This window comes from Magallana gigas, chromosome 2, assembly GCF_963853765.1.
Source record: "Magallana gigas chromosome 2, xbMagGiga1.1, whole genome shotgun sequence".
Classification (NCBI taxonomy): domain Eukaryota; kingdom Metazoa; phylum Mollusca; class Bivalvia; order Ostreida; family Ostreidae; genus Magallana; species Magallana gigas.
Window position 1 is genome coordinate 53,556,938 of NC_088854.1, and position 19,416 is coordinate 53,576,353.

Consider the following 19,416-nt stretch of genomic DNA (forward strand, 5'->3'; position numbering starts at 1 on the left):
TTGTTTATTTTCTTTACGTGATCTCAAACAATCACCAAGTGTGCCAGCGCTATTGTGTATTAAACATTATTTGGAATGGGCTAGATCACTATGTATTTTTGTCTTTATCTGAAGAGTTTGAAATGTTCTCCAAAATAGTTCTTGATCTATTGCATAAAAATTTGGAAAAACAATATTTTACCCAAAAGGAACCAAAGGCGCAGAATTTAAAAAGAAAAGTCCACTGATTCGAACACCTTCCTTCCAAGAGGTATTGTTTAAAATCCTCCACCTATCGCACTGAGCTAGGTTGACACTTAATTAACAATCTGAGTGAATCACTTTTATAATTTGACAATTTGAAGTTTTTGTGAAAACATGAATTTTGACCCATAATGGGTCTAGACTACACTTTAATAAATCAATAATAAAAAAGAATGAAAACTTATCCGTTGATCAAAGTACTTTAAGGTTGGAGTCTACACCCATTCACACCAAAAAAATGGCAATTTAGCTCAGTAAATGGTCAAGATTTAGGCCCCAAACGTCATTTGGCTTAATTGGCAACCTATGTCTCTTGTGTTTGTGGAATGAAAACACGCTCTTAACATGCATCGTGAAATTTATAGTATAAACAATGTATACAAGCCAAGAATACATATTCTATTAACATTTGAACAAGTTCTTTTTTATTGCTCCAAGTGGGGGATATATAACGCCTTGTACGCCCCGTCCTTTTCTGTACATTCTTGCCTATACTTGAACCTTGACATTATTCACAACCAACTGCAATTACAGTTGAAAATTTTGTGTACATTTATCGCCCAGGCAAGTGGCTATTATAACTGTCTGAAATCTGTAATACATGTAGGTGAACAACAAAAAATACCGAACAACAACAAATGGTGATTTTATTTATTTCTGGGCACAGAATAAAAGCAATCACAGACAATAGTCATTCAAATAAGAACATTGATTCACTGGCAGCCAATTCAACTTTAAACGATAACAACCCTTGAAACATCCCCATCTCCTCTATTTCTATAATAGAAGCAATTCAAACATTCATCAGACAACTGTCTGATCAAAGTACATCCAAACCCTTGCCTATACAAAGTATCAAAATCCTGCCTATTAGTTTGCTTACCCAAGTATCAACATCTTCACTAATTTATATCTTAAACAGAGTTGTTTGAAAAAACCATTCCTCGTTATGAAAATTTCTTTACAATAAAAAATTAATCTTTAAAGGGAAACAAAATCATAAAATTTCATCTCTTTTTATGTACATGCATATATAGACACAAAATATCATTGACTATTTTGTCAAAAAGAGGAAAATTCATAATACATAACAAAGAACATGCATATTAATTGTGAATAAACTACATCATATCACAGAAAAAAAGTCTCTCAGAAATGGCACACTCCTGACTTACATGTTATGATACAAGTCTTCCACCAGATGGGAGTGAGTCTTAGCACATGAAATGGAGAGGGGAAACGTAGACATCTAGAATTGTCACTCTAATTAGAGACAAATATGATTGTAAACAATCATTGGGATAAATTACTGAGGAGGCAGGGAGTGTTCACAATGTGGAGGGAAAATACACATACAGTTGAAGGAAAATAACAATATCAGGAAATGAGCTCTTTAAAAATAACATTCTGCTTTTTTAAATGACAATAATATGCCAAAAACTTATTCCAAGTAAGTCTAAATATTCTGAATCTAGGCTCATAAACACAATTTATCATATAATAATATTACAATTGAAACAAAAATGCAACAATATACACAATGAAAAAAAAACAAGACCAGCTGTTCAAGCTATATTTACAGACACTGAAACTTTCTTTAATTGTTCATTCAACACAACAGGGACAGCTTAGTGCCGGTTGTTCATCCAATCATTTTCCCCCTCTCTCAGAAGCTCGGCTAGAACTCGATCCAGGTCTGAGTTGTGTTTGGTGAGGAGCTCCTGGTTCTTCTTGCGGTTACAGAAGCCCATCTCGATGAGTTTCTTCATTGGTCCAGAGTCCATGGACTTGGGCTCCCACTTCTCCTCCTTTGGTTTCCATTTGTCAGCTTTAGGTTTCCAGGTTGACCTCGGCGGTTTGAATTCATCCTTATCCTGGGGAGTAGCATTCTACGAAAAAAATATTAAATCCAGTTTAGAAATGTTACTTTTAAACCTTGGCACCTTGACTGAAATTGCAGTGAAAATGCTAAAAAGTGTATCATACTCCTTCACTTTATCAATGCATGTATAAAACAAATTCATACATTTTTTGTTTGTAACTTAACACTGCAATATGCTCATTTGACAATTTGTCAAGTTCTGAAAACATGTACCTGGTAGGTCCTTGCCTGCCAGGTGTAGAAGACTTCTTTACAGGTTGTGTAGGCATTGGAAGCCGCCCGCTCAGCCGCCTTAACCGCAGTAGACACCATCTGGTTCACCATCTCTCCAGCCACTGGTCTATAAACATGGATAAAACAATTAGGTATTGTAGATTCCTAATTAAACACGAGGAATTAAAATCTGCTGAAAATCAAGAGGAGCACATCTCGCAGATTTTATTAAAATCTTGTTTTTATTTTCGGACAGATGTAAACTAAATAAAACTATGATAAAAATTTGGCATTCATGATTTTATATTTTCACAATTTGATGCAAAACCATTGAATCATGGAATTAAATATTCCTATAAAATAAGGAATCTACAGTACTGCAGCATGTTATTCATAAGTGAACTTGTACATTTTTAGCCTTCACACTACAAGAACAATTATAAATAACACTTTCTATTTATAGCTTACACTTCATATCCAGCGGCTTTATCCCCATTGTCATTCTCCCCATGGTGAGCCCCACCAGTGCAGACATCTCCCTGTGGGAGGGCCTCTTTAACTTCAGTTGTTTCCAGTAATTGTTCTGCCTCCTCATTAGGCCTGGTATTAGTTGCTTCCCCTGTTTCCATGGACTGGTCCATTGATGGTGCATTAGTAGCACTGGTGTGTTCAATCACCGTAGTATTTGTGGCACTGACTTCACCAGTTTCGGTGTTTGTTGAAGGAACATCAAGATTACCTGATAACAACAAACAAATTTTGTATAACATACTGTGATGCATATAAATTTCAGACACAGTAATATTCAATATGTATGAGCTAAAGATGCATTTAAAACTATATCATCTAAAACTTAATAGAACTGAAAAATTGCCATCAAGGGAATCAGAGGCTTGGATTTAGAATATATCTATGGTATTTATTAAGATATCAATATTTAGGCTTGTACCAAAGTCCAATGCTTCTATTAACATTTTGTTATTTTTACTAACAAAAAAAGATTATAACACTCCAATGTATTTAACAATGTGCCACATTTTAACAGAACATAATACAGAAGTCTATAGACCTGATGCCCCAATATCTCTTTGGGTCTCTGTTTCCTCTCTCAGTTCTCCGTGGGCAGGAGTAACAGGACCACAGTTCACTGGGATCTCAAACTTCATGGAAAAAGCTGGAACTGGAGGGGGAATCTGGGGGGAGACGAGCGGATCCAAGGGGGGTGTGGACACGGAGTTAGTGGTGGTCAATAAGTCGTCCACGCTAGGCGGAGGATCTGCATGCAAAATATCAAAATCACTGCAAACCAATCCATGCTGTTACCAATTTATTTATCCATACCAAGCTATACTAATCAGAATAATCAAATCCAGGTCCCAAATGTTATAGTGTAGTGGGTATAGATAATTAGCAATATTTGTTATTGTCAAAGAAAAACAAGAGGCCCATGGGCCACATCGCTCACCTGAACAGCAGTTCCTTGTAACATTACATTTCGTAGCATATGCTTTTTCTATTTTAAACATTGAACCCCTTTCTGGGGACCCAGTAATGGTCCGAGGTTTATGGTTGGCTTGAACAACATAAATAGTAACATAACAATGAAAATGTGTAGCACTGCGGTGGGACCGCACGTACACAACATGAAAAACTGAACGTAGAAGAGTTCCACTTCAAGAGGAATAACTCTCAGACTCTACAGAACATTAAGAAAGATAACTCTTGGTTCCACTACATTAGAGTTTACACAATTTGAGGATCCTTGCATAGTAATCTCACAAACTGTAGCATTATAGTTCTCGAGAAGAACTTTTTAAAAACATTTTCAATATATCTTTCTATGTTAAACTTTGAACCCCTTTTGGGGCCACAGTATTAGTCCAGTGCTAAAGTTTTAATTATTTGGAATCTACATTATTTAAGGATGCTTGCATAATTATCTCACAAGCTGAAGCATTATAGTTCCCTAGAAAAAGATTTTTCAACATTTTCCCTCTATATTTCTATGCTAAACTTTGAACACCTCTTGGGGCCCCAGTATTAGATTGAGGTCACGGCTTTTATAATTTCGAATCTACACTATTTGAGGGTGCTTACGTAGTTATCTGACAAATTGATGCATTGTAGTTCTCGAAAAGAAGATTTTTAAACATTTTCCATATATACCGGTACTTCTACATTTAACTTTAAACCCATCTTGGGTCCCTAGTATTAGTCCAGGGGTCACTATTTTAAAACTGTCGAACCTTCATTATCCAAGGTTGTATGCATGATAGTAATCTCACAAATTGAAGCATTGTAGTTCTCGAGAAGAAGATTTTTTAACCTGTTACCTTTATATTTCTATAATAAACTTTGACCCCATCTTGGGGCCCCATTATTGGTCCGGGGGTCACGATTTTACGAATTAGGAATCTACATAAGCGAAGGATGCATGCATAGATATTCCACTAACTAAAACATTGTAGTTCTTGAGAAGAAAATTTTTAAACTTTTCCTTTGTTTTTTAAAATGTTTAAATTTTGAACCCCTCTTGGTGCCCATCAATTGTCCGGGAGTTACAATTTTTTGAATCTACATTATTTAAGGATGTACATGTATGCATAGTAATATCCCAAACAGTTGCACGATGGTTCTTGAGAAGATTTTAAAACATTTTCCTATATATGTTAAAATCTAAACCCCTCCTGGGGCCCCACTTTTGTTCGGGGGTCACGATTTTTACAATCTTCACTATATATACAACCTTTTGTGTATGTATTGGCATTTTTGGTGCAGTGGTTCTTGAGAAGAAAATTTTTAAACATTTTTCATATGTAGTTCTATGTTAAATTTTGATCCCCGCCTGGGGCCCCAGTTTTGGTCCAAGGGTCACGATTTTTACAATTTAGAATCTTCATTATACATACAAGCTTTTGTGTAAATATTGGCATTTCTGGTGCAGTGGTTCTTGAGAAGAAGATTTTTTAAAATTTACTATGTATTTCTATGTTAAACTTTGAACCCCGCCTGGGGCCCCAGTTTTGGTCCGAGGGTCACGATTTTTACAATTTAGAATCTTCACTATATATACATGCTTTTGTGTATGTATTGGCATTTCTGGTGCAGTGGTTCTTGAGAAGAAGATTTTTTAAACATTTTCCTATGTATTTCTATGTTAAACTTTGAACCCCGCCTGGGGCCCAAGTTTTGGTCCGAGGGTCACGATTTTTACAATTTAGAATCTTCATTATACATACAAGCTTTTGTGTAAATATTGGCATTTCTGGTGCAGTGGTTCTTGAGAAGAAGATTTTTTAAACATTTTCCTATGTATTTCTATGTTAAACTTTGAACCCCGCCTGGGGCCCCAGTTTTGGTCCAAGGGTCACGATTTTTACAATTTAGAATCTTCACTTTGTATACAAGCTTTTGTGTAAATATTGGCATTCCTGGTGCAGTGGTTCTTGAGAAGAAGATTTTTTAAACATTTTCCTATGTATTTCTATGTTAAACTTTGAACCCCGCCTGGGGCCCCAGTTTTGGTCCAAGGGTCACGATTTTTACAATTTAGAATCTTCATTATACATACAAGCTTTTGTGTAAATATTGGCATTCCTGGTGCAGTGGTTCTTGAGAAGAAGATTTTTTAAACATTTTCCTATGTATTTCTATGTTAAACTTTGAACCCCGCCTGGGGCCCCAGTTTTGGTCCGAGGGTCACGATTTTTACAATTTAGAATCTTCACTTTGTATACAAGCTTTTGTGTAAATATTGGCATTTCTGGTGCAGTGGTTCTTGAGAAGAAGATTTTTTAAACATTTTCCTATGTATTTCTATGTTAAACTTTGAACCCCGCCTGGGGCCCCAGTTTTGGTCCGAGGGTCACGATTTTTACAATTTAGAATCTTCATTATACATACAAGCTTATGTGTAAATATTGGCATTTCTGGTGCAGTGGTTCTTGAGAAGAAGATTTTTTAAACATTTTCCTATGTATTTCTATGTTAAACTTTGAACCCCGCCTGGGGCCCCAGTTTTGGTCCGAGGGTCACGATTTTTACAATTTAGAATCTTCATTATACATACAAGCTTATGTGTAAATATTGGCATTTCTGGTGCAGTGGTTCTTGAGAAGAAGATTTTTTAAACATTTTCCTATGTATTTCTATGTTAAACTTTGAACCCCGCCTGGGGCCCCAGTTTTGGTCCGAGGGTCACGATTTTTACAATTTAGAATCTTCACTTTGTATACAAGCTTTTGTGTAAATATTGGCATTCCTGGTGCAGTGGTTCTTGAGAAGAAGATTTTTTTAAAATTTTCCTATGTATTTCTATGTTAAACTTTGAACCCCGCCTGGGGCCCCAGTTTTGGTCCGAGGGTCACGATTTTTACAATTTAGAATCTTCACTATGTATACAAGCTTTTGTGTAAATATTGGCATTCCTGGTGCAGTGGTTCTTGAGAAGAAGATTTTTAAAGACATGCACCCTATACTCACTGTTTCGCAATTACCGTAATGTCTCGTGTATAATACGCACTTGTGTATAATACGCACCCCCAAAGTTGACCCAAAAATGGCGAAAAAACAGCAGGTCCTATGTATAACACGCACCCAAAAAATTATAAAATCAACGGCCGCCATTTTCCCCCAAACTATCGATGTTTCATGTTAATTTTATAATCCATGCGCAATTTCTTTAATTTTGAGATTGGAACATAGCACAGACGATGAAAATCGACGGCCGCCATTTTCCCAAATAACTATCGATGTTTAATGATGATTTTTTAACCCAACCGTAATTACTGTAATTTCGTGATCGGAACATGGCCTAAGCGATATTAGAGTCAAAGTTCTTACACTTTTAATTAAAAAGGACGGTACGATTTACATGGGCGGTATCAAATATCATTTGACACTTCGTAAAGAGTTTCTTACAACATCGGAGAAGTAGAAGATCATCATACGTAGAGAAGAACGGCAACCGAGCTTAGTGCTTAAAAGTAATAATGTTTGCAGACATAAACCAGAAATTATTTAATTGATTAATTATAGTCAAACCCTATGATTGTTGTAAACATTGTGAAGAAACGTTCGTATGTCGTATATCGTCATTATCAAGTCGTACAAATGATCGATGTAATTTTAGCAGTGTCTATGTAAAGCAATAACGTTTAACTGCATAACGAGACACAAAGTAATTAAGTTTAATAAAATCAGAATAATTGCTTATCTACATGCACTTGAAAACACCCTGTGAAGTCCGACACCAGAGAGGTGCATGCTTCTGACACCGGAAATTGTTAAACAAACATTGACCACGCGCCGAGTCAACAGGTGGCTGCTTACGTAATGGCGAATACACTGGCGATATTTAAACTTGTTTGATGCAAGAAATAGTGTTAAGAGAGGATAAATATTTCAATACATGGGGGAAAAAATTAAGAATAAGGTATTTCTGATGCAGTAAATTTAGTATACACTCATTCAATTTGCATAACACGTTATATCGGCAGTCACTACTCCCGTGGTATCAAGAAGCACGGCTTGAAAAAATGGGGTACAATTTTGGTCCTATGTATAACACGCACCCCCCACTTTTGATCAAATTTTGGCTGAAAAAAGTGCGTGTTATACACGCGACATTACGGTATCTCCCTTTTGAAAAGGGCTGTGCCCTTTATTTTAACAATTTATAATCCCCTTTCAATAAGGATGCTTTGTACCAAATTTGGTTAAATTTGGCCCAGTGGTTTTTGAGAAGAAGTTGAAAATGTGAAAAGTTTACAGACGGACGGACAGACGGACGGACGGACGGACGGACGGACGACGGACAACGGGTGATCAGAAAAGCTCACTTGAACCTTCGGTTCAGGTGAGCTAAAAACTGGATTACATTTGAAGTGTTCCAAAGTGATAACATGTTTCAAAGTGTTGCATGCAATGACAGTTCTTAATTAAATGAATAAAGATAATCACCAGATATGTTATCATCAAGATATGTAAATGAAATAAATAATATTTAACATCCAATGCCACCAAATATTAGGTAAACCAAAATCTTCCTGTCTTAAACTCTTTGTAAATGATCAAAAATAAGTTTATGTATTCGAACATCAATATTAGTGACTAACAGTCAGACTGTTGAACACATGCCTTTCACCATGCCCAATCTGTATACTGATACACACACATAGTGTACGATAGACAATGACTGACAACTTACTGGTAACAATGGTGTTGTGGTTGTCATCCAGCAAGTTATGATTGTTGTCCGTTGTTTCGTTGTCCGAAGAACTCTCAGACACCTGGGGTTTGATGACGGGCTTGCTGAAGTCGAAACAGGCCGGCATTGGGACGATCAGGAAATCATCATCTTCACTCAGACTCTCGTACTCCTCAGAAGAGTAGTGAACCTCTGTAAAAATAAAACCTGGACTAATAATGGCTGTATACAGAACACTTCTTCAAGCAAATAATGGCTGTATACAGAACACTTCTTCAAGCAAATGAAAATTAGGAATTAATTTATCAATTATCAACATGTATAAACTGTTCAAGTAATTTTGGACCAAAATTAAGTAAAATGTATGATAACTATTACATATGTATGCACTGTACAAGTACTGCTCAGATATAGTTTCTCTTTCATATGCTGATTTATTTAAATTAAAATTTCAACGTTTCTTTCTGGAGATTTATTAACACTGAGTTCGAACCTGGAGGAGGGATGGGCAAACTGCTCAAGTAATTTTCCACAAACTCATTATCAATGACCTCAGTTTTCTCTTCGTAGTGTTCAGGGTTCAAAAGTTCCACACTACTGGTACGGGACAAACTGCCCTCTTCTGGCAGAGGAGACTTGGGAGGAGATACAACTGTAAAAGCACAAAACCCATCAAATTCAATCTTTCATTACTATTTTATACTTTACATTTTTTTTAAAGTACACACTCAATATCATTAATGAAATGTATAACAATTACTGGTAACCATAAATGACTTAGAAATGTTGAACTGATTATATCATATACCTAGTGGTGTGTTGTTGGGAGTGGCTGTCTGGGACATCTTGTTGGATCCTCGGGGCGACATGTCCAGCATCTCAAAAGACATGAGATCCTGGCCTGTCTCTCCAGACACGGTGGGCTTTGACTGCCCCTCCAACTGTAACTGGGCCATAGCAGCAGCGGCACTGCTCAGTTCTTGCTCCAGTTTCTGGACAGTTTCATTGCTGATGCGCTCAGGTGTTGGTTCCTCTGATTTTTTCTCAAACTGAATTGGGCTTTTCTCAATCACAAACTCTGTATCACTTGTCTCCTTTACTTCCTCAGTATCTTCCTCCAGTTGATCTGTCAAAGTTGCTACTTCCTGTTCAAATTTGCAGTTAAAATAAAAGTTTTAATTTTTAAATCATACAAAGAGATGTATGATGGGTAGAAAAGTTAAATGTGTATAGAGGAAAGCAATGAATTGGTGAACAACTTTTACACAATGCACCTAGTCTCTAGGTTTTACCTGTTTGTCTTCCTTTGATTCTTCATTCACTATTTTGAGTGTATCCTCAGACTTGCTTGGTTCGAGAACCAGTTTAGGTTCCACATGGACAAGGCACCAGACTCTGTGTCCAAACTGATGACCAGAATCCATCATCTTCCAGTGGCTCTGATATTTTCCTGATTACAATACATAACACAGGGTTAAAGCTTCTGTATTAAAGCATTTCTAATAAAATTCAAAAAAAAAAATTACTGGTAAAAATCGAAATCCTTTTAAATTGCTTTTTGTAGGCTATATATGTACAGGTATTGTTGGACAGTGGTTAACTCCTGAACTACATACCTGGTTTCTCAGGAGCGTAAAATGTGACGGAAATGTCGGCAATTTCCCCTGGGGCCAAGAGGAGGACATCGACATCATTGAAAGATGTAGGCAGGTTTCCAGAGATGTTGTGAAGCTGAAATTCAACATGTTACCATTTAAATCAGTGTTTACATTAATTATCTGAGCTCCTTGCTTCTGTTACTGATTAAGTTTCATAGTCAACTTCTAAATATCCTCGAAAGTTCATCCAAACAGTCAGTGCTTTAGATATATGTATATCAAACAACTTGCAGAATCAATAATTACTACAAAAAGGAAATGGGTTATCACTTTTGACTTAAATGCTTTTTTAAATTAATGAGGGGTGTTCATTACATGTACCTTGGTGCTTTCTCTCCAGGAGATGTTCCCAGAGTTCTTGATTTTCCAGGTCTTGACAAACTTGGTCCCTGGCTGTACTTTTGTTCCATCAGGAATGGTCAGATCTCCCATAAAATGAGCCTTCATATCCTTCACAACATCCCTGAAAATGTCACATCTAACATCTGTAAAACGATTCTACTGTACCAGTATTAAAGAGACCAAAATTGTTTGATTGTGAAACCCTTTTGTCTCATACATTTTACTACACACATCATCTACATGTAACTCTACAATAGACTACTTTTGCAATTACTGTTAAAGTATTGTTTATAAAATCATTTCAACTATCTGTTTTCATTTTATGCTACATTGCCTATGATGCTTACAATTTCATTTTCAACTTTTCTATTGCCTTCTCTTGCTTTTGTTTAATTTTTTCTTGCTTTGCGGCAGCTTTTGCTTGCAATCTACAAACAAAATAAACAGTCACCATCTCAAAGAATTAAAAACAAGAGAAGATTCAGAGTATTAGATAGGAGATAGGTTAGAGATGGGAGTAGTTAGAAAGGGTGGCACAAAATGATTTCACAATCTAATGTTATCACTACATTATGACAGTCTATCATACTTCTCAATCCTGGCCAGTATTTTGCCCTTCTTTCCCTCATCCAGAACCATTGGAGCGGCAGCTGCAGTCTCCTCACCATCTTCCTTATCTTGACTGTCCGTGCTTTCTTCCGGGGAAGTCGGCAGTCGATAAGGTTTATACAGAATCTGCTTCATTAGTGGGCCCCTCTGTCTGAATTTGATTGGTCTGCGGAGTTTGATAAAGACGTGGGTGTGGTCGTGGATTCCATTGATGTTCTCGCACTCCTCACACAAGTCGTAGTCCACACAATTACTGAAGCCAAAATTCCACACGTCATACTTAATTTCTATCTCATTAAAAATTACAAAGTAAATGTATATGCTGAGGACTGGATTTCTATAGAAATTACTTACCAACACTTGTATCTGGCTCCAACAATCACTTTGTTACAGTTATCACACAAAACTCCACAGTGATAGTATATCGCTACAACAGTTTAAAATAAAATTGTGAATTTCAGAAATCTGAGATAGGTTGGCAATTTCTTTTCAACAGTTAAAAATACAACTCTACAAGAGTACACCTGATAACTTACGATGATGGCTGCTGCTCTCAGCATTCCTCTCTGTCTCCTCAGCTGGGGTAGCACTGACCCCTTTGGGCTGTGTATCTATTGCCTCTCCCCCCTTGTAGCTCTGTAGTACAGCTCCATCCAGTCCTCGTAACACATGCTTCACCGTCTTTCTGGTCACATCCTTTACTATCTCTGAATGCAACTCCTTCTTTAGCTGTAAAATTAGAACATAAAAGAACACATAAACAAATGAAACTAAATTTACTGTAACTACATGCATCTACTGTTAATTAAACTCTGGTTTATACAGGAAAATCAAAAGATTTAAACATCCTGTGTTAAGGAAGCTGAATTCCTTGTCACTTTAATACTGACCTCCCTCATGTACTTGATGAAGGCTGGGTAGGGTATGGCCTCCTCCGACTTGACCTCGCCCTGTAGATCCTCCCTCTGTCGGTGATAACCACTCTTCTTCCTGTCCAGGTCCCTCAGGTGCCTCTTCTTTGATTTTTTTACAGGCTGTGGTCAAAAATGATGTTGTTAAATGACAAGTTTTGGAAATATGAATTATATAAAATGTTTGTATTTCTTAGCTCAATAGCATATGAGACTTACATAGAGTGGCAGAGCTTCTGACTGACTGTCCAAATCATCAGGTTTCTCTCTCTTCTCCTGTCTACGTTAAAACAAAAAGATCACAGCTCACAAAATACGACATAAAAATGTCAAAGAATTTATTTTATTAAAACTTCATTTCCTTGAACCTACTATGAGCCATTTATGTAATTATTAAAAATGGAATTTAATTTTTTTTTAGTTCTTTTAAATCATGTGGCAGTGTATTCCTTTTTACAGATATGATAATCACACTGAATGGTCGGTTCGTACCTAGGATATGCTCTCTCTTGGCCACTTGCACCCCTCTGTTCTGGATTGACCTGAGGGACAGGGTTCTCTGCTTCTTCACAGTCCAGCTTCTTGTGGGTCTCTGGAATAATGGTGGCCAGCTTCAGCTCTGTATTCTCAGTCTTAGTGGCTTCCTCCTCTTCAGGTTTTGGTGGAGAGGATCCAAAGTTTCTGACTCGCATGTATAAGGTGTTGTGGCATTGGTCTGCTACCTGAGTCAAGTACAATCAGTGACCAATAAGTCTTCAATTTAGTATATAAAAGTATGTGAGAGAATGATTGATTTCATTACGTAAGAACAACTGACATTGATATGGAATATGATCCGTGTAAATTTGACTTACTTTGAAAGCCTCCACTAACTCTTCTTGACTGCTCAATGAAATCTGAAACAACACAAATTAAAGCATGATCACCAGGGTAAACATTTTTTGCTTAATCCAAACTCACAATGGTTAAGGTTAAAATGATTTCATTTTTTAATGAAAATTTAAGTAAAAATACTCACATAATCTCCCTCAGAATCCACATAGTACACCTCCATATTCTCACAGTCAAACTGAGCCTTCAACTACAAACAAAAACCTGACTGGTAAAGTTCTGTCCTTGAAACAATTCGAAAGGGAAGTAATTCAGCATAAATTGTATATTTATTAATGTTAGTTGACTTAACCACCAAGTTACACATCAAAAACACAAGGACTATACATGCTATACTTCATGGATTACTGATTAACTGAAAATTATTCTTATCTGTGAACTTTACACATAAACCATCAACTGAGGGTATACATAACACAACCTAGCCATTTCACAAATGGTCATACTGTGATTCCCTGTATAAAGGTATAATGCCAACTTATTGCCAACTTGTCAATTTTAGTAGCAGGTAGCTTAATATCAGAAGAAGAAGAATTTACAGATATTTTACACATAAAAATATGGAATTATTAATATTATGGCAATATGCCAGGGTCATAGTTACAACTCCATACTGATTCAGCTATTTTTATATTTTACGTAATCAAGCATTAACGATATCAAAGGAGAAATATTTCGTAATCAAATTGAAGTGATCGCATTTCTTATAGTATGTCATAAATTCAGTTTTAACATCATATCAAATCACGATTCGTTGAATTTTATTATTTGATGGAATTTTGTTATAAACTTCCTTGAGATATTTGACGTTAACAGTGGCCTCCATTTTGTTTTATCTTTATTTTGTTCAAAACACGAACCTATTTCTCAACTTAACACACATGACCGTTTCTGACAGTTGAATAGTTTTCAAAAACACATATCTGAAATCGAGTTCCATTTGATAAGATACGCAAGAATTACACAATCTAACGATTTAACTGTAAATGAAGCTCATGTTCACTTCCCCTTACCATAGCCTCCAAATCAACCCATCGGGTCTGGCGATGTAGTTTATATATTTCCGAGACCTCGTTGTCCCCCTCTAGACTTATGTTTATCACGACTATACCTGCCATCGTCACGTTAGAACTAACACTGTAAATATTGTCTGAGAAATCTTAGACTATGGACGAAATTGCGTGATAATTTTCCACCAGCTGAAAATAGCCATTACTTTGTTGACACATGAACCTTCTGATTACCAACAACATAAAATTCTCCTCCACAAGAAAATATAGTCCATGGTTATATACCAAATAGCAAGCATCAGAATAAGCTATTTCATCTTAATTCCAGATGTACAAAAGAAAATATAATTTGATTGATATGGCGAGTCTTAGGATTATCATAGCAGAACGCATATATTTTGTTGAAAAGAAAATCAACGCGGATTGTTTTTATACTAAAAATAGAATGACGTCAATACGAGTTGTTCCACTTTCATCATCAATGTCATAGGGTTTTTACACATCGCAGGTGGGGGTGGGATCATTTAATTAAGACATATCAAAAGAATCAGATTAATGTATAAGAATTAAATGTGATATGTATAAGAGACACACTATTTTCCTGGTTTAAAATTTTCATATGTAAAAGAAATTATATTTTAATGAAAATTTCACAATTTAACGCGAAACCTTTAAATTGCGAATTATTAACGCATAACTTTTGCTACTCTCGCGGATTAACGACAACCTATCGCAGATTAACGGATGCGTTACTATTGCACGTATACAATACGATTTACAACATTGCGAATTCTGAAAGTTCATAAATTTTTCATTATCCAATATTTATTAAAAAAAAATATATATAGAATGGGTCAGCATATTATAATTTCACGGCCCAACATACATTGTGCATCTACATGCACCCCCCCCCCCCCCCAAATTAATCTAATATACTACATTCACATTGTACTGTACACATCAATAAGAATATTTTGAAAAGATAATATATGTAGATGATTTCCTGTTCGAACTTTATTTTATGTAAGGCTCAGTCACTCAATTGACCGTCAATACCTTGGGGCCTTTTCTTTCTTTCTTTTTTAGGGGGGGGGGGTGGGGTAATTATTCATTTATTTATAAATAAGATTTCATTAGATTTTACATCAAATATCATTAAGTAATTTTTAAACATTCAACTTTAATAAGGTAGAGATCGTTTTTTCTGTTTTTCCTTTTGTTATCCTTTTTTTTCTTTGCCGACCCTTGTGTTCGAACCACAGGGACCAAGCCCGTTTTGACATTAATTTCAATGTAACTATTATTTCAGAAAGGCGACATAACGCGAATAAAATAAAGGCATTATAATGCCCTCTAGAAAGGCATAATAACACGATAAGAAATGCTTCTAAAAAGCATTTTATAATGCCTTTATCACCTCTCCCCCCACCCCACCCCCCAAAAAAAAACCCAATTGGCAAACAAACAAAATAACCAATATAACGCGGAGAAATACTTGGGCGTTTAGGGGCGTGCACTAGTTGTGTCTAAACATTTTTAGGGCGTTAGATGGTCGTAGCCATTTTAAGACTCCAATAAACTTTTAATGTTTAGAATGGTTCATATTGGTACTTTAAATGCTATATCAAAATTTGAAATTTAAGTAAGATATTTATTATAAGCAAGACAGAGAGTTTGAAAATCTTTGTTTTGTAAACAATGCTCGAGCCTTGTTATGGTTTACATATGTGTTTTATTGGTATAAATCTCAATCAAATGTTGCTTTTTTCTGTTTATCATATTATCTATGAACACATTGAATCAGTTTACCTTGTTTGCCACGAGTCATTTGGTCAAAGAAATGGTAATTCCTTACTTTACATTATTTGTAAACAAATATAAGACTCGAGCTTTGTTTACATAACAATGACTATTTTGCCACTGTATTTCTCTTTAAACTTGACTTCTAACATTCAAATTTTGGCCAATCATTCAAAATGAGCCAGAAAACCATTTTATACATAAAATAAGAAAAAGAAAATTTTGATTAAAAAAACCGTGTCAAAATCTCTTTAAAAAAAGATATTTGTGTAAAAATATATAAAAAGAATATTCGAAATTCAGATCCTAAATATAAGGATTTTTTTCGTTTCAAAAGGATAACTCATAGCTAGAAATCATGTCCAAAAATTTAAGTTAGTTTTAGCGGTTAATTTGTTGACCCTGAACATGGTTTATCGTCGATTGGACTCGATCGTTTCATCCATTTGTCTTATACTATTTGCATTGAAATAATGTACTAAATTAAAGGTCACCATTTAATAAAAATAAATACAAAGACTATTTCCTATCTTCTTTAGAAAAAAATGAGGCAATAATAATCATACAAAATGTACATTGAAAAGAATCCTGATCACAGAAAAACATAAACGAATTCGTTTTCATTTATTGTTGTTGACAATAATTCCTGTTTGGAATAACAATAATTATATAATATATTCGCGTTTATTAAGGACTAAGGAATCATTCTTTGAGTATTATGAGGTGATAATTTTGGTCGGGGCGTGATCAAATCCAATAAAGCCCGAAGGGCTTCATGAAAGATTTGATCAGGTCCGACCAAAATTATCACCTCATAATATTCAAAAAATGACTCTTTAATACTTATTTTTATAAAATTCTAAGCCATCGTTCGATTAAATATTGAAATATGAATAAGCAAATCCCGCTGGCGCCCCAATTTGGCGTCATTTGAAGTTATTGGTTATATAGTACAAAATCGATACGCAGTGTTATCACGGGCAAAGACACCGGAAAATGTAAATATATCGCGATAGATAAGCGCTAGATAGCAAAAAATCTTGTATGTGAAAGTTTCGCGTTAATTCTTGAGAGTTTACTTTTTTGCGAGTTTTTGGGTAATATTAAAAAATGTAACGTTTATTCGCGAAAGTTACGCGTTACGCATTTTTGTGAAAGTTTTGCGCTTATTCGGGAGGAGTTTTGCGTTTTATCGCGAAAAGTACACGTTACATCGCGAAAGTCGCATATATATTTAAAAAAAGAAATAAATCATTATTTAGGTACAAAGATGAGTTCAATGGGGTTTTTAGAATTGTTGAAGGAATGGAATAAATCATATGCCAAACTTGTTCTACGCTTGTTATCACACTTTTTTTTTGGTTTTCTTCAAAATCCAAATTAACAAAACTTACACCAAACACCATATGATATTAAACTTTAAATAAAAACCTGTTTATTTTTTCCCCAAACAAAAACAAAACAAATAAAAACACAAAAAAATAATTGATAAACAATTTTGTTTATCCATAATTTTTGTAAGCATGCTTTACTGGGAATAGAGGGGTCTTTTAACGACACAAAAAACTTTTAAGAAACAAATCAATAGATTCAATAGATTTTGAGTACAGTCACGAAGAAAGAATGTTATCTTTCATCGTTATGTTTTCCTAGAAAGATAAGCATCGTGTGTATGGTCTAAAGTTCTAAGCTCATACTACAGTAAACTGAGAGCAACTGGGTTTTAGGAACATGAAGAGGTCAAAAGGTTAGGTAAGTACTCCACTTTTAATATTTAGTGTCAGAACTAGACTAACGTAAAAAGAAATCATTTAATTCATATTTTTATATTAAAACGGGAAATGTATGAGGAATTATTTCCATCCATACTTATAACATACAATGCACGTCTTTTACATATAAATTTAGCACTCTTTAAATACGAGTACGTGCCTGCACGTCTGTTGATACATTGCTGTACAAGATTAAGGAAACTGACATGGCCAACGGCAATCTTATTTAAATAAGTCCATCGCTTTACCAACGACTCTTTTCACATAAAATAGTTTTTGGGTTTCTTTTTCATAACTAATTTAAGCTATGAAATATTCGTTTTTTACACTGCACACGTGGCTAGACTGAGACTTTTACCCCTTAGACCCCGTATCTACATGACCAAGAGACCACTCATTGCAGATTATCCGACAAAAAGTTGACTTTTCATAATTTTTGCTTAATATACAGAGACGAATGTATAACATCCTCCCACATCCTTTATAAAAAAGTTACCGGCGATCATTTGATTTGTATAAGTGACTCCTCAATCAGTCGTAGAAACCCTCGGGGTAATCAGTTTTACATTGGAAAGATATTAGATAGTGACCATCGTTGTAAAATGGCTCTTGTTTCAACATTTTAATGGGATAATCAATATCAAGATATGGGTAAAAAAATCACCTGCATTTAAATTATTTTATCTATTTCAATGTGTTCTCAGCGTACGCGATTGACACGTCAAAGTTGTTATTTAGGATATTCTGTTACCACTGTGTAATAACGGACTGCTGTATGGCAAAATCTTTGATCTACATTGCTAGCCTATTGATTTATATTCTATCATAAGTATTTAATTCATTTTACGTTAATTTGTTAATCAGTAATAAATTCTAAATGAATAAAAGCGTTTCATTGTTTTTATTGAAAAAGCAGAAATAGGTAAATGTATGGAAAAGTTGAACTTCTTAATCAATCTAAATTGATGTCGTGACCAAAGTCTTATATGGTTGCGCCCATAGGAAACGGGCCCTTATGGCATTTTTTCCACAATCCAAGATTTTTATGGATTTATATTTGTATTTGTTAGAAGGTTAAAGTTATGAAGTTTCGTGATGATCAAATATATTCATAAATAACTTTATTTGGCACGGACTTGTGGATTTGTTTTGCCTATGACGTTGTTCACCTTGCGACGTTACGTAACGATGTCATCGTCATTTTTATGTGTGGTACAGTATATAGCATCATTGTTTTATTTGTTAATCATGATATAATTTTTGCTTTTAAGGATATCATTGAAATTTTTTTTAAAATTACTTAAGAAAACATAAATACATTATATATCATTACATATACATATTCTTTTTTCATAAAATCCGTGCTCGTTGCAAATATAACTGTTACGAAAACTATGGAGTCTTATGAAGTTACAGTGGATGATGATAATGATGGTGATGATGTAGACGATGAAATATAAATAATGTATGAATGTACTTATCATGATATAATTCACCATATTACAAAAAAACAAAAAAACAAAACAAAACAAAACCAAAAAAACCCCCCAAAAACATGGATACGTAGGATATCCAAGTAGTTACTCCGAGATCCATCTAAAGCTTTTAAAAACTCGAACGCAAGCGTAAGGAGAGTAACGGATTACCTCTGTTTAAAAGTAAAATGCAATTTTTAAAATTTGTTTGTCTTATACACAAAAAGGAATATAATACAATATTGTTATACTTTCATGTTAAATACTGAAATCTGATTGGTTAAGACGCAGTTCATAATCCGTTCTATTACCCTCAGCGTTAGCAACGCACTTAACAACGGGTAACATTAAAAATTGTTACATGTGCGAAAATTATGCGCGTACGGTTCGCTGTAGAATTCA

The 19,416-nt window shown here is 35.0% G+C and overlaps 1 protein-coding gene across 4 annotated transcripts; it reads right to left on the reverse strand.

Moving 5' to 3' along the window:
- Positions 1-880: 880 nt before the first annotated feature.
- On the reverse strand, positions 881-14,208 carry LOC105321000 (next to BRCA1 gene 1 protein). Of its 4 annotated transcripts, XM_066077242.1 has the most exons (20): positions 13,971-14,207; positions 13,085-13,147; positions 12,921-12,962; positions 12,559-12,788; positions 12,286-12,346; positions 12,046-12,189; positions 11,692-11,884; positions 11,510-11,582; positions 11,136-11,408; positions 10,894-10,974; positions 10,526-10,667; positions 10,163-10,277; positions 9,839-9,996; positions 9,355-9,691; positions 9,040-9,198; positions 8,547-8,738; positions 3,408-3,614; positions 2,807-3,077; positions 2,339-2,465; positions 881-2,132 (listed from the first exon to the last, which is right to left on the reverse strand). In XM_066077242.1, exons 1-20 carry the CDS (start codon positions 14,073-14,075, stop codon positions 1,872-1,874), a joined length of 3,234 nt encoding a protein of 1,077 aa, XP_065933314.1. In that variant the 5' UTR covers positions 14,076-14,207; the 3' UTR covers positions 881-1,871. The 4 variants fall into 4 exon arrangements, with proteins under 4 accessions (XP_065933314.1, XP_034303316.2, XP_065933316.1 ...); XM_034447425.2 differs by lacking the exon at positions 3,408-3,614 and having other exon boundaries at positions 13,971-14,208; XM_066077244.1 differs by lacking the exon at positions 10,894-10,974.
- Positions 14,209-19,416: the final 5,208 nt, after the last annotated feature.